Here is a 16003-nt window from a genome sequence, read left to right as displayed (position 1 = left end):
AAACCCAGACCGCCAATACACATAAAAGCAGAGCACACTGGAAGGCTTAGGCAAGAAAATACCTACTTTCTAAAAGTGGTATTTTCAAACACAGAATATTAAAAACCAACTTCGCTAAAAGATGTACTTATCATTCTGAGTTCAGGCATACTAAACTCTAATTTCTACTGTGTTCCCTGAGTCAGTTAGGACTATAAGATGTAATAGCCAAACTGCCCATTGTAGCATATGGAGAACAGGTAGCCTTGCAGTAGTGAAAAACGAAATGGGGGGGGGGGGGGGGTGTTATTCACTACCAGGACATGCTACACATATCATGCCATGTCCTACTATGCACACACAATGCACCCTACCATAGGGGTGATTGATATGATGCCATGGGAAGGTTCAGGGGCTGGGAAGTGTGGGCACTTTACAGCCAAGATGGCAGTTCTGGACTGCCCACAGACACTGCAGTGGCAGGTCTGGGGTACACTTTATAAGCTGCTTCTGTGGGTGGCGCAAACCAGCGCTGCAGGCCCACCAGCAGCATTTAGGTTACCAGCCCTGGGCACACACAGGCCACACTACTAGGGACTAACAAGTAAACCAAATAAGCCAATCGGGGGATATACCAATTCAGTCATATTTACACATGGAGCATCCGCGCTGCGGCACTGAATGGCAGTGGCACAGTGCCCAGAGCATCTAATACCAAAGGAGACAACAGTGAAACATGGAAGGGAGACCCACGCCAATGGTGCCAGGTCTAATAGTAGTGGCATTGCAACATCTAAGTTGTCGCTTCCCTATCTGTTACATTTGTATATTCCATTTTTAAACACTGTAGGTAAATATTTCTCTATTAGAAATACTTTAACTTCTTTAACACTTTCTTCCCTTGGCACATTGAATAGTACCACTTGTGTCTTAAACACTGGTGTTTATTAAGCAAGAAAGTCTGCAACTTAGTTCTCGTTTTTGGACCTTAGAGCCTGACAAAATGTGATGGCACAGGAAGTTGAAATTCAGTCTCCATTTACAATTGTGTCAATTTGTCTGTTGCAAAATCATGACTTTATTGCACGTTCAAAAACTTGAACAAGGAAGTTGACTTTTATTTTTCTTCCTGTCAACTTTGTTCTTATCTTTGGTGGATACTTTCTCAGGAGGAAAGTCTACATTTTGCACCACATAAGCTTACTATAATATCGTTTTTTAGAACGACGACTTTCCCAGGGAATTGATAACGTCAAAAGATCTTCGCTGGGCCATATAGCTAATGCTAAAACTCCTGAAAGGTCTGTGGGTCCCCCTGTCGCTCCTTTAAACAGCAATGTCCAACCAAGATCAACTGTCTTAGCTAGAGCCCAGGAGTAGCCCTGGAATGCATAGAGATTCTCTTCCGGTCATCCCTGAAGCTACTCTAGTGCTTTCTGTCGGTAATACTGTGATATCTGATAGAAGGCCTGAGTCTGACATCTCTCAGCTTAAGGGAAATCGGGAGGGGGCTGTTCCGAAAAGAAAACGTGTAGCACAGATGGGGGGTGGAAAAAGGCGAAGTTAGACAAAGGTCCCTTTCATAATGTTCCCAAAGGTCTTACAAAAGGTAGGGAGGTCGCTCCAGTAGTCACTGGTACTTTTAATTCTCCTGCCCCAATTCCTCCTGTAGTGCAGTCTACTACATTTAGCTTTGGGGATATAACACAGACCTGGGGCAATCATCTGACATCTAGCTTAGGTAGTATTTTGAAATCCTTGCTTAACCCCTTGATTGTTAGACTTGACTGAATTGATCTCAGGTTGACAAAAATAGAAAAAGCCACGGGGGCTATGGTGGATCATTTGAAACCAGCAGAAACTATGCAGGGGAATTCTGACGCGAATGTGGGAGGTGTACCCCTAGCCAATATCCCTCTTAGTGTAAATCTCCCTGCCCCAGCAATTCCCCCCGCCCCCCCCCCCCCCCCCCTCCGGCAGCACCGAGTGCCCATACTACCCTCCCTGTTCGCCCTTCCAGGACGGCTACAAAGCCTAACGAGAATGATGAGCGAAAAAACCTAGAGTGAAAAAGGCAGTAAATCTACCCCCAGAGGCAGCCCCACTCGTAGTGGTCTTAACTGGTGTACCCGAACTTAGCAATTCAGCAGTAGAATAATTTGCCTCTCTCAAAAACAAAGTGGCTAACTGACTGAACAAATATAGACCCCTTCCCCGTCATACTTCTAGTGAAATTTTAATGGTCAGAAGGGTTTCTTGGGTGGGATATACTAGTAAAAACCTCAGTGGTGATTGTATCCTGGTTAATTTCAGGAACCCCGGGACAGTTTCGCACATCTGTAACTGGCCGGGTAGCGAGGTAGATACTGCAATTCAGACCTTCCCACTGCCCTTCTTCTATCCACCTGATGCTATTCAATCTGAACTAGGGTTAGAAGATGGCTGGACAAGGGTGGGTTCTAGGCGGCAGTTCAGAGGGTCCAGGACCAATCCTTATGACATCCATATGCCCACCCAATATTTTCACAACAGGTACAGCTGCCTGGATCAGGTAGACTGACTACAGTACAAACATGGAGCTGTAGGTCGAGTTGGGGGGGACTGATGCCACAATACATAACTTAATCCCTCCGGCAGGGATAGCTAGATGTATTAATGAGGCCAGAACGCAGGAAGCTGATAGCGTGAAGAATAACCACCCAGGGATATTGGCGGGCGCTCCACCTGGCCCTAATATCTTTTGACAACCAGGTTAAGGATCCAGTTAATTTCCATACTTTGGGAACCCTAACCACTGGTATAGAATCCAGCTTGCCAATCCCAAGAACTACAACCGATGTTAGCTCACTGAAAATACTCTCCTGGAACTTGGCAGGTCTATGTAATAAAATGGCCTGTCCCGAGTGGGGCTCTTATATAGATAAGAACGATGTATGCCTCTTCCAGGAAACCTGGGCACGGGAGGAACAATTGCGGAGCGGTTTTCTCATTTTCAGTCCCTGCAAGGGGGGGGGGTAAGGGTAGACTGTCGGGGGTCTAACAATTTGGGTGGGAACCCATTTGGGCTGCAGTGCCAGGGTTATGAATACTGCATCGGAGCACGTCCAATGTGTGGTCCTAGAGTGGCCAAATGCTTCTAGGTTCGCTTTGGTTAATATCTACTCTAGACCTGTGAGTATCACATGTGAGTCTGGAACCATTGAGGAGCTCTCCTCTTTCTTAAATGTGATTCCCCAGGGCACCACGTTTTTGGTAGGGGGAGATTTCAATTCTCATTACGAGCCACTTTTGGGTCTGACGGATGGTGCAAACCTGGAGGAGGACGACCACTGGAAAATACCTCCAGTGGTGGGTCCCCCGCCCAGGTCATGGTCGCCATTGGCTGTCCAAATCATGGCTCTGACGCTCAACTACTCAATTAGGGCCTGCAACGGTCGTGTAAAATCTGACATCCCCTCAAAATGCCCCTTTTAATAAGCCTGGTCAGGAATCACGGCTGGACTATATATTTGTTGAAAGCTGTGCTTGGCATAAGGTCCTTGATTTTAGGGTGGAAACTAGGGGCGAAAGTGATCATAACGCATTGATTCTGGACTTTTTATCCCCCGGTGCCCCCCCAAGACGCCTGTAAGTCAGATAGTGGCCTAGATGACAGGGCGCTTTTATCCAAAAACAGGCGCAGGGTTAGATGGGATAAACTTGTAACACACCCAGAGTTAGTGGCGGAGATATACGCACGGGCAATTCCGATATTGGAAGCGGTTGGCGCTTTAATTCCGCAGTATCCCTCACCTGAAGCACATCTAAAACTTGAGGATCTTAACAAGGAATTAACTACTACCCTAGCAGAGGTCCTTAACCCCCCAGGGACAAGAGGGAGAAGGGCGGGCATCTTACCCACTTGGTACAATACTGCCTGTAGAAAGGCGAAAGTAGAACTCCTCCGGGTCCTGAAGCAAAATAATAATAAGGCATTGATAAAACAAAGGACGTTAGAATATAGGCAGTTAATACACTACGCTAAGGTCGAGTGGGATAACGACAACTGGGCCAATTTAACGTCTGCTCTCAAAACAAGAGACCCACGGAAGTTTTGGCTAATTGTTAATATGGGGTCGGCTGACCCGCTATCGGCAGTAGCACCTAATATTGCTGCGGATGTGTGGGAAGATCATTTTCGCACCCTCTATGGAGGGGAGAATCTTACCAATGATATGTAACTAGGGGGATTAGAGCCCAGCTCTACTGCTCAAATTAATGAGGTTGAGTTTACTGAGGGAGAGGTCCGTGCTGCTATTTCCAAACTTGCAGTTGGCAGAGCGCCAGGGTTGGATAAACTCCCAGGCGACCTCTTCAAACATGAACCCATGGTCTGGGCCCCCTATTTAACGGTTCTATTTAATGCTATCCAAAGGGGTATGGCGGTCCCTAGTACTTGGCTGGGAGCTGAGATAGTCCCTATCTTCAAAAAGGGTTCTTCTCTACTCCCAGCCAACTACAGGTCTATCAGCCTCATTGACTATCAACCTCATTGACGTGTCACAAAAAATCTTCGCGAGGCTGATTTTAGACCGCCTTTTAGAATGGACGGAGGAGTTTTCCATCTTAAGCCCTTACCAGGCAGGGTTCAGGAAAAATGTATCCACCACGGATCAGATTTTTCGTCTGACCCTGCTTTTGTGGCAAACCGTTTGATTGAGGGCGGTTCACTATATACTGTCTTTGTGGACCTCCGTGCGGCCTTCGATCTGGTTCCGCGTGGAAAACTATGGACTGTGCTTCTAGAACTGTGGATTCCTTTCACCCTTTTGAACACGAAATCCGACTCCATAGGGAGAATTTCGCACAGGTCAGGTGTGGAAAAAATTGTGCTTTGTCAGCTAGATTCCCCGTTGGCAGAGGGGTGATACAGGGGTGTGTTTTGGCACCCACCCTGTTTTGCCTTTACGTCAACGGGGTAATCACACACCTGAATGCGGTATCCAACAGCGACGCTCCAAAACTCGCTGGTTGTAGGGTTTCTGCTATCATGTTCGCAGACTATACTTTATTGCTCTCAAAGTCTCCCATGGGCATCCAACGAGTGCTGGATGGCTTTGAGTCATTTTGTCTGGAACGGGGTCTGGAAATAAAACCCTTAAAACAAAATTCATGATTTTTAACCCACCAGCTACAACACGCCCAAATCCGATGATCGGTGGAGTCCGGTTAGAAAGGGTTCAGACTTTTGAGTATCTGGGGCTCATTTTAAATGAAACTTTGACCTGGGTCCCATATCAAATAAAATCCCAACTCAAGTTGGCTCAATTAGCGGGGGGTATCCTCAAGCTTTTAAATAAATCCTCCGTTAAACCGATTGGCCCACCTCTTGAAATATATAAACTACAGGCACGGGGGGCAGTAATCTACGGCAGCGAACTCTGGGGTTACCAGTGTGGATCCGCGATAGCCGTTGTGGAAAATACATTTCTAAAACAGTTGGTGGCTCTGCCCCCCAGTACACCCCTATTGCCGCTGAGGCTTGATTTGGGCTTTAGACCTATAGATGAAGAATTGGGCCTCAAACCACTAACCTTTTGGCGGAGGCTCTGGTACACCCCTGAGCTCAAGAACTATATGCAAGAGCTCGCGGATGTTTTAAGGCTCCCGAATGTGGGGAAACTTCCCTGGCTGAAGTATGTGAGAGAGGAATTTGGGAGAGTAGGTCTCCCGCTAATGTGGTCCGACCCGGAGTCTGCCTGCACTAAGGTCCCTCGCAAGTACCTGGCCAAATTGTACTACGAAAGTAAATTAACTGCTCTTACGTCAAATGCACAAATTGGCACCTTAACTGGTACCTTTCTAATGATTAAAGATTTTTATCAATTTGAGTCTGTTTTAGATGATGTTAGTCTTGCTGTTTTGAGAAAGTTGTACCTTCAATGGAGACATGGCACCCTTCCTATTCGAGCCCTTACGAGCAAGTGGTGTCCGTCCTCCCCCAAAAATTGCCCTGGTTGTTCTTCGGAGCAGGAAAATGAAATGCAGGTTTTGTTCTTTTGCCCCGCCTATAAAAAACCCAGGAGATGTTGGATCATTCCTCTATGTAAAAATCTGGGGATTACGCACTGTATGCAAGCCTATAGAATACTCAAAACGGATCTTTCAACTGTGATTGTATTTGCTGTAACAAAATTTTTGGCGGCTATGTGGAACAAAAGAAGGATGTATGTAAACACTGTCTGGATTTGGATCCAGCTTTTACAGTTGTACAAATGCTTTGGCGCTTGCACCCAAACTTTAGATTCTAAAGGAGGAATATACGGACATTTTTTTATATTTTTTATATTTTTTTACTGACTGCTACGTAACGATAAGTTGTATGGGCACTTGTACTTTCTTATTTATTGCTCTACTTGCATGTATTGCATCAATTTTTAATTGTTTAAATATGTGACTTCTTTTATGACAATATTGTCGAAATGATGATGATTCAGCTTACTATAGCAATATTTTTAGCACTGGCATAGCATGCCACACTTTTACAAATTTGGCCAGTGTTTCCTCATAAGGCTTTCATTTACTTTTGTTACCAAGGCAACTCTTGTGGTGGATAATATACTCTTCCTCCTCGTAGAAGCATCAGCCTTTCTGCTGTACCATCATCCCTACTACATGCAACACAGGCTAATTTATACTGTCATCCAGAATCTGACCTAGCTTAACATCTCTGCTCCAGATTACTGAATCCAAGCATATGTGGTGCAGTGATGGATATGTGGTGCAGTGATGTACCTGAACCTAACATGTCTGACACATCTGTCCCACTATATACACACTGAACGCACCTTTCATTACAGACTTTTTCCCTTGCATGGGTTGGAGGTCTGACCTATGAGACTGCTTTTAATTCTCTCGTCAGACTATTTTCTCCAAGGAAAGTAGCGGTACTCTGCCCAGGCCTAGTGGTAACCTGTATGCATGGCACAAAAGTTTTGTACCCTAGGAGATTCTGTCTACCTTTTCCTTGTCTAAATCCTGGCAATTCCAAGAATTGGATGAGGTGGGCTCAGCCATTTAAAGTGATATGATTCATCATAGGCCGCCAGGGTAGATTTGGCCTCAAGTGGCACTATCTTGAGGTAGTTCTTAGAAATATTTTTCTCTGGAGAATAATCTATGATCCAATTGATTGTTAATTTAAACTTGGAGTAAACGCGCGAGAGAGAGAGAGAGAGAATGAATGAATGAATGAATGAATATATATATATATATATATATATATATATATATATATTCATTCAGAGAATGTTCCTAGAGTACCATGGCCCTTCTGTACCGCTGAGATCTTCCCATGGATAGCCTAGCTCAGTCTCCGGCATTTGTCAGGGCTCATATACGAATCCCTATTTTATTTAGCATGATCGTTTATCTATACTATCTTTGGCAAGTCATAATGTAATTTTTCCTGGTGTAAGAGTGAAAAGAAACGACATTAGGTTAGACAGATATATTAATGTAAAGACTGTATCCAATTATTGCGGGGAGTGTACAAATGTGGCACTACACAGTGCATGTGCAAAACGGTGACTTAACCCAATTATGGATCTGGTTGCTACATTCCCTAGTCCAGAGAGGCCCTGTGTCTCATGGACTGTTTGGGGGTGGGTGCCTCCTGTTGTCACACTCTGAGAAGTATACATATCTTTAGATGTATGCAGCAAAGAAAGCTTCTATTCTTGATTAGGTTCACATTCTTCCTTCTGAGGAAATCACGAGCGTGCCCAGTTGGAAGGTTCATGCATTAATTGTGCTGCTTTAAAAGGGTAGCCTGTAATAATTGTAAACAACATAGTTTAAAAGTAAATAGACCAGGGTACTGTTTTTTTTTTATTGTTAAGGAAATAATCGGCGCTTACTTTATCGGGGAGAATCGCCCTCCATGTTTCTACTCTGCCTCCCGGAACAGCGGTCGGGTAGGAAGGTGTATTGTCAAATACCGTGTTTATGTGCCATCGTTGAAGATCCTTATGAGGGGGTGTGTCTCTACATCACCCACGAATGTTTTCCCCTTACATTGCTCTTCAATTTTAGACATTTGGGAGGGTCCAGCTCGCCCCTCTATTGGTCAAGCGGCGGTAATGTTTGTTGAGCCCCTGCCTTCTAGATAGATACTTTTAAACTATGCTAACTGCACAATGAACGCATAACACTTTTAACTAGTGATTTCCTGGTAAGGAAGGGTTTGAACCTAACCAAGAATAGAAATCTTTCTTTACTGCAGCATACATCTAAAAATATGTATACTGCCCAGAGTGTGACAATAGGAGTCGCCCACCCCGAACAGACCTATCTGGACAAGGCAATGTTGCAGACTAAGTCGAACCCACCTGTTTCTAAGATGGGGGAAAATCGGATCCTCTTCTTGCCATCACAATCTATGCGTTCTAGTGCATTTTTGTGAGCTAAACCTAGCTGCTCTAAATAAGAGTGAAGTCTGCTGACTGGGACTGCATGAAGTACAAGGCCAGGTTGGACCTGGCCGGGGGTTCGTACTGTTACAAGGGATGTCAAAGTGATGGGCTTTCCCAGGAAGTAATCTGTGCTTCCCTAAACTTTACTGTGCCCTCTGAGTGATATTGTAAGAATGGCTTCTTTCCCAGGGAGTACTCTGAGAGTCCCTAAATGATGACGCGTTTTCCTTCTCTTACAACTTTCGATGAGGGATATTGCAGGAACCGGCCTTCCTTGGAAGTGTTCTCTGCTTCCCAGTATGCACTGTGTGATTCATTAAACTTTGCTGTGTTTGTCCTAAGTGATCTCCATCTAGGAGCGGTATTGTATGAAATGACTGCTGCTTGCTAAATCCCTATGTGTTCCTCCTAGCTGACAGCTGGCCGATGGACTTTGATGACAGCAATGCTCGCAAGGACTGGGGTTGGAAACACGAGTACGACCTACCCGAGCTTGTGACGACCATGCTGAATTTACTTAACACGGACTCCAGACTCGCACGGGTCAACTGAATCGTACATTGGACCCTGCTCCAGTAAAAGGAGGACCAGGAGGCTACGTCTGAATTCATATATTTTTTTTAAAGAAATGTTCTGCTTCTGCTAGCATGTAAATGTGTATATAACGCTGCACAAACCTCCACCAATCAATGTGTTTCATTTGGTGACGGGTGGTGTCAGGTTGACAATGTCCATGTGTACTAATGTTTCAGGTGAAATAAATCGCATTGATAAGGTGTGCTGCTGGCCGTATGGTGTCATCCTACAGCTGTCCTGTAAAAGATGGAGTGCATTTTTGGAAGCCATCTTACTTGAGGCAAATTACCTACCAGCCACTGTTAATGTAACTATTGATGTTGAGTGTTTCGTTGAGGCTTCCCAAAAAACGTATGTAGCGCACTCTGTATGTATCTGGTTCCAAAGGCTGGAGGTGCTGTTAATGCCTTAGCAGAGTGTCGCAGCAAGACAGATTAGCATGCTATACATTTTGAACCCACTGCTGCGAATGGCTCATTAACTGAATGGGACATGATGCTGGTTGGCAGCGTCCATTGGTCCCCAATGCTCGGGGGTGGCGAGCAGATCTAAAGCCCCCTTTGCTCTCCACCAGTGCAGAACTTTGTGCTGGCTTCCCATCAAACAATGTGTGCAGGGACTGGAAAGCATGATTGTCTGTCTGGCCTGGAGGTGAAAGTGCTGACCCGGTGCTTCTCTGTTCTCAGTCAGCATTTAACAATGTATTGTGACACAATGTACAGAAATGTGTGGGTACAGCTTAAAACAAGGATTACAATAAATGTAAAATCAAGTAAGTGACAAGCACGCTTCTCTTAGTAGATAATTTACACGTGTATGTTTATACCATTCCAGTGAAATTAAATGTGGACATTTATAACCAGTGTAGTAACACACACTTTCACTCGTTTATCACTACAGTTTGAAGGTCAAATTATTCATGATTACCTTAACAGTGTGACTGGCGTTAGAAAACTGCTTAGTGTCTCAACACATGGAAAAATAGCCTGGCATAAACCACACATGTAGGTCTGCTGACTGTAAAATATGTACTACCGTTGTTAAGTGTGGCGAGGTGTCATGGCTCCTTTGAGGCTTGACCTTTTACGGGTCATGGCCCCTCACCACACTCAGGAATGGTAACGAATATCATATTAAAACCTGCATATACATACTATGTGTACACCGCCCCATTCCTTTTGTTTCACTACTGATCTGTGGTAATGTGCCACCATTCTGCTGACAGGGGCTAAAATGACACATTTAAAAGGTCAGTCACTCCCACATTTAAGCACAGCGTGGAATTACAAAAGCATTAGTTTTTCCTCAAGTGTGGGTGCTTTAATACTTGAATGAAAAACAGGAGGCCTGGAGAGCACATTCCTTTGCACAGCAGTCAAAGGTCACATCCCCGCCAGTGTCACCAGAGCAGGAGCACTAGAGTACAGCGGAAGTTGAGAGGTACTGGTGGCGAACACTAGTTACACCCGCGCCCTGTACCCTGCGCATATGCATGTTTGTAGATAGAGTGTATATATTCCAGCTCAGGTGTTTTTTCCTCCATGTACAATCAAATGAGAAATATTTATTATGAGTATTAAAGAGCGTGGGCCAAAAGAATTGTTACCTGATACTTCTACTTGAAACCTAAATTAAATGTTTGGTTTTAGCTTTACAGGGTCAGACTGCAGAGGTTTTAGACAGTAGTGCACGGTGGCAGCTCTACTCTTAGGCACATAACGAACACCTTTATAGATTTATATCATACAAGAAAATGTCCATAATAGGTGACACTTTTTGCATTTTTTTTTGCCCCTTTTCTCAAGCGGTGATTTGAGCTTTAAATAAACGAACTTCACTGGAAGACGAAGCCTGTGGGATTTAGGGAGGGTGCGTCTTTTGCAGCTAAAAGTTTCTTATCAAGAGTTTGTGCTAATTGGCTGCTATTTTTATCAAACCCATAGTCCTGGCAAACATTTCTGTTCCCTTGCAGCTGGTGTGGGTTCAATGCTGACCGGTTCAGCCAGGGCACCCCCATTTCTCACTGTTACTTGGATTCTTTTTTCTATGTTGATTAGTTTGCCAGCACCATGTGCTCTTAATCGTTTGTAGACCATAAAGTGGGAGAGAACACCTAAAAAAAAAAAAAGCCTCTGAAGGCCGTTGTACGTAGAGGCCTACGTCGTCGGCATGGAGTCTAGCAAGACCTCCTTAACAAATGAAATCCTGTTGCTGGTCCATGAGGAACTTGCAGTGCGCTTTCGGGCTCATGAGATCCTATGTAGCTGATACCCAAGAGTGAACGTCATCAGAGTGCATATTGGGGCTACAAAAATCAAGATTGTCCAGAGAGAGCGTGCTTTCAGCTATTGGTTATAAATAACAGGTAGGACAATGTCCATGTCACAAAACATTGATAAACCTCCTTGGAACTGCATCTACATTGTAGGGACATGAGACCAATGGGCAAAGTTTTTTTTTCCTTTTCCACTAAGGACTGGGCGATATGGGTTTGTGTTTTTTTTATTAGCTGGAGGTCTTTCTGAACAAATCAGTGCAAAACAATGCTTGTTGGAAAGCGACACTGTAGTCTCTTATCAGGTTGTCGGTAAATACAGTGTACAGTTTCTAATCCTTGCAGCACAAATACTGCAGTTGGGCTATATAACCAAGGTTTTTTAGCAATGAGGGCACACAACAGCTTTGGTGTTTGTGTGGGTGGCGTGTGTGAAGGCAGTGAATGACAGTAAAACTCAGAAGAAATTATTTGGGTCATGTTAGTTACTGCTGTAATCCTGCAGGCCATTCTTGAATAAAGTCCTGAAAGAAGTGCCCTTTGTTGTCCTTGGTTTCCCTCCCAAAGACACAGGCTGGACATCTTGGGACGAACACCCAACAATTTCTCAGATGTGATAAGTCTGTTTCAGGTGTGGCCTACCTTTTGCCATATTTTCACAAAACCTATATAAAATAGACATGCATGCAGGCCATCTAAATGGCTGTGGTGATCCTGAAAATCTATTATGGATTTTGCCCTCCTCACCATAAGTTGAAAATCCTTCGGGTATTTGGTGCTTAAATGTTGCACCAACGGTAAACAATTCTGTAATTATTTGCTATTTAAAAGCTTGCATCGCCTTAATCATCTCCAATTCGGTGATCTAGTGCACTTGCTCCATTTTTTGGGGATTAAAGTTGGAAAACGCTGTGACGATTACTCATGATTTCAGATCATGTTGCATGACTGCATCAGAAAACCAATCCACGAAAACACTGGCTATATCTTTTCTTAGTCCTACAACTTGCTTTTTCTGGAACTTGATGTATCTCTCCAACTCTACTCCTAAATGAACACATTCACTCAGATTGATGCACCATTTATTTAACTATTGCAAAACTTAAGGGGGGTAATGGATCCAGTTGTTTTGCCCAGCCTGTGTGCTAATGAGGATGATTGTAATGCCTCCTGTCCTCAGTAATGGGGAAACCCCTTAATTCAGTAGCAGAAAGGTGTACCAAGACAAGTAAGAATATTCATAATATTTAGGAAGAATCCTTATAATGAATCCAGTATTTATTTCGCATGATGGAAGACATAAACAGTAACTCTTCAAATATCAGTCATTCAGGAAAGAAACAGAACAAAAAAGTTTGTGAGGTACAGCCAAAACTTGTTTCGCTCACCTATCTTATTGGTCTACGTGAACTGGCCTAGACTGCCATTTCCTCGACCATAAGAACCTCCTTTTGATTTTGTATAAAGATGGACCAATAAGTTTCAATCGCATAATCACAGAACCATGAATCAGTATAGTATCTGCATGAACAAGCATTTACAATGCAATAGGTCTCCCAATAGCGAGATTTTGAGCTATTGGCATTGTTAATGGCAATTCCTTTTATAATATTAAAAGGCATTGCGAGGGGGGAGAGTGGTGAGTGGTGAGAGGGGAGAGTGGTGAAAGGGGAGAGTAGTGAATGGGGAGAGTAGTGATAGTGTAGAGGGGAAAGAGTGTTGAGAGGGTAGAGTGTTATCACATTTGTAATGCAACATGTTTAGTATGAACGTGACTTAGATGTATTGATATAACAAATGTTTTTTCTTTTTTTTTGTATTCCTCATATACCAATAATGGGTATTTTAGATAGGGAATCTCCTCCTCTCTATGTTACGATGTACCGGCCACAAGGATATAATCCCAAAACAGAAGAGGAGAGAAAAAAACCCCTCTAGGCTAAGCTGGTACTCTACCCCTAGACCAAAGAGAATAATCCTTGGGGCAATCACAAAATGTATACCCAAGACTTCTGTTATAAATTCTTCAATTTTAGACCAAAAGGGTAACAGTCTTGGACACTCTACGAACATGTGTAAATCATCCGCGGCGGGTACTTTGCAGCGTGGGCAACAATATTCAAGGTTCGTAATCTTTGCCAATTTTTTGGGGGATATATATGCTCTATACAGGGTGAACATATGATTTCGTTTTAATGGGGCCGATTTCACCACTGTATTTAGTCATTTAAAAGAATCTCCCCATAAAGCTGGTAAGTTATCACATTGTAAAGCTTCCACTCCTCCCCACAGCTTATTAAGTTCAATGTCTGTAACTTGATCTTTCTCGTTTAATGCCTCATACCAAAAGGAAACCTCTTTTTTTCCAACGCCCTTTTCTCTTTACTAGTTCAAACTTAGGGTTAGTTGTTAAATCCCAAGGTATAGTAGACCACCAGCTGGATAACTGATAATATTTGAACCTAGTGAGAGTTCCATTTGTCAGCCTAAAGAGTGAATCCCACCCCAATAGCTGTGAGTTATTGAGAAGATCCTGCCACAGCAAAATACCAGCTGCTTTGAGGGGAAGCGATAATCGGTCTCTGAGGCATTCCGGTGTCCCCGGGGAATCCCATATGGGGGCCTGAGGTGTATAATATGGGATGCCTAGCTTTTTTCTAACAAACGCCCAATTCCTCAGAGCTGTGTCTAAAACCTTTAGTCTAACCTTCTTGTAGAATCTAGAGTCCCCAAATTTAAATAAGAAGGATTCGTGCCCTAGAGGAATACCATGTAGTAACGCCTGAAATAACCGGCCCAAACAAGATGTATCAGCTTTATCAGCCATTATTCTAAAGTTTTTGAAATGGAAAGAATGGCAATAGTGAAGTATGTCTGGCATAGCAAGTCCACCTGTTTTCAGTTTTCTTCTCAATTTTTTCAAAGAGATTCTGGGCGATTTTGAGTTCCAGATGAAAGATCCAATCCTTCCCTGGAGTTTAGCTTTATCTTTTGGACTGAATGTCAAGGGTATTGAGTTGAAAAGAAAAGTGACCTTTGGCAAAATAACTATCTTTATTAGGTTTACTCTCCCGAAGATATTTAGTGGCAGTCCGGACCATCAATGCAAGAGCCCACAGATGCCCTTGTAGACTTTATCCAAATTTATTTTAGATGTCTCAGAGATGTTCTGAACAAGATGTATTCCTAAATATCTCATCTGGGGCTTCGTTTCGGGGAGCGGATCCTCCTGGTTCCACTGCATAACCTCCGTTTTTTCTTGGTTAATTCTATATCCTGAGGCCTCTCCAAAGACTTCCGCCTGATGAAACAGTCGGCGGATTGCTACCTCAGGGTTAGAGGTATACATTAAAAGATCATCGGCATATAATGCGAATTTTCGGTCTCGTTCATTCATGCAGAAAGGTTCAATTAAAAGATCCGATCTTAACTGAATAACTAAGGGCTCTATATATAAATTAAACAATAAAGGGGAGAGGGGGCATCCCTGTCTGGTGCCACGTGTTATTTAGACCCAGTCTGTAAGTAAACTGTTCACGAGAATCTTGGCCTTGGGGTTCAGATACAGTGCTTTTATGGATGCTATAAAATTTGTTGGAATACCAAACTTTGATAAAGCTTCCCACAAGTACACCCAACTAACTTGGTCGAAGGCCTTGGCGGCGTCGATTGCTACGATGGTTAAAGGGATTTGTTTTTCTGTAGCAAAGTCGATTGCAGCAATGGCCTGGAAAGTCAGCTCATTTAGCTGCCTGCCTGACATAAAACCCCTCTGATCCTCATGGACCACAGATTTAATCACTTTGGCCAATCAAGACACCTGCAAAGATTTTATAGTCTGTATTTAGCAGCGAGATTGGCCTGTAGGACTCGGCGATCAGGGGGTCCTTATTAGGCTTCAAAACCAACGTAACTGTGGCCTCCAACCAAGTCAGTGGGATAGACTCGCCTTTCTGATGTATTTTATTAAATAAGGACGTAAGGATAGAAACAACAATATCAGATCCTATTTGGTATACTTCCACGGGAAGCCCGTCTGGGCCGGCAGCTTTCCCCCTGGCCATTCTTTTCAACTGGTCATTGACCTCCCCCTCTTTAATGCGAGAACCTAAAAGCAAACTATCGGCCTCAGTTACCTGTGGAAGGCATAGCCCCTCTAGCCAATGAGCTGCACCTTCAGTTGTTGTTTTATTGTTATTCTCCGTGTATAGGTTCTGCATGCATATTTTAACTTCTTGAGAGATCTCATCATTATCATATGATATGTCTCCAGAGCTCTGTATCTTTAATCTGCTTATTTGATTCCTAGCTCTATCAGATCTAGCCTTCCATGCCAAGATGCAACCACATTTTTCTCCATAGGAGAAATTCTGCAGTCTGCTTGCATTCCATCTTTCTTTAATGATTTTATCCAAGTCAGCCTGATATTTAGCTTTTAAGCTCTCTAACTCTTTCTGTATGGTAATCAAGTTAGTCTGCTGTTCTAGGGAGGCCTTCTGTAGCTGTTGCTCTTTTTGTTTTATTTTGAATAGAGAATCTTCCATCGTCTTCCTTCTAATCTTATTTCTTTGTATCATTATGGTGGTAAATGCCCCCCTTAAATAAGACTTAAAAGCTTCCCACACTATTTGATCGGATGCAGTGGCACTATTAAACTTAAAATATTCCGCCATTTGCTTCAGCAGGTCATTTTTTATCCCGTCCTGTAGCAGTAAAGATC

General features: G+C 43.5%; 1 protein-coding gene across 2 annotated transcripts in view; it reads left to right on the top strand.

The window, feature by feature from the left end:
* LOC144762393 (L-threonine 3-dehydrogenase, mitochondrial-like) overlaps window positions 1-9791 on the top strand; it is a 30448-nt gene extending 20657 nt beyond the window's left edge. For both annotated transcript variants that reach the window (XM_078647567.1, XM_078647566.1), the window contains one exon: window positions 8845-9791. In XM_078647567.1, the coding sequence (XP_078503693.1) occupies window positions 8845-8984 (140 nt within the window). In that variant the 3' untranslated portion in view covers window positions 8985-9791. The remainder of the gene's footprint in view (window positions 1-8844) is intronic.
* The last annotated feature ends 6212 nt before the right edge of the window (window positions 9792-16003 follow it).

This window comes from Lissotriton helveticus, chromosome 6 (genome assembly GCF_964261635.1).
Source record: "Lissotriton helveticus chromosome 6, aLisHel1.1, whole genome shotgun sequence".
In the NCBI taxonomy this organism is placed as follows: Eukaryota; Metazoa; Chordata; class Amphibia; order Caudata; family Salamandridae; genus Lissotriton; species Lissotriton helveticus.
This window is presented reverse-complemented; position numbering and strand designations above follow the sequence as displayed.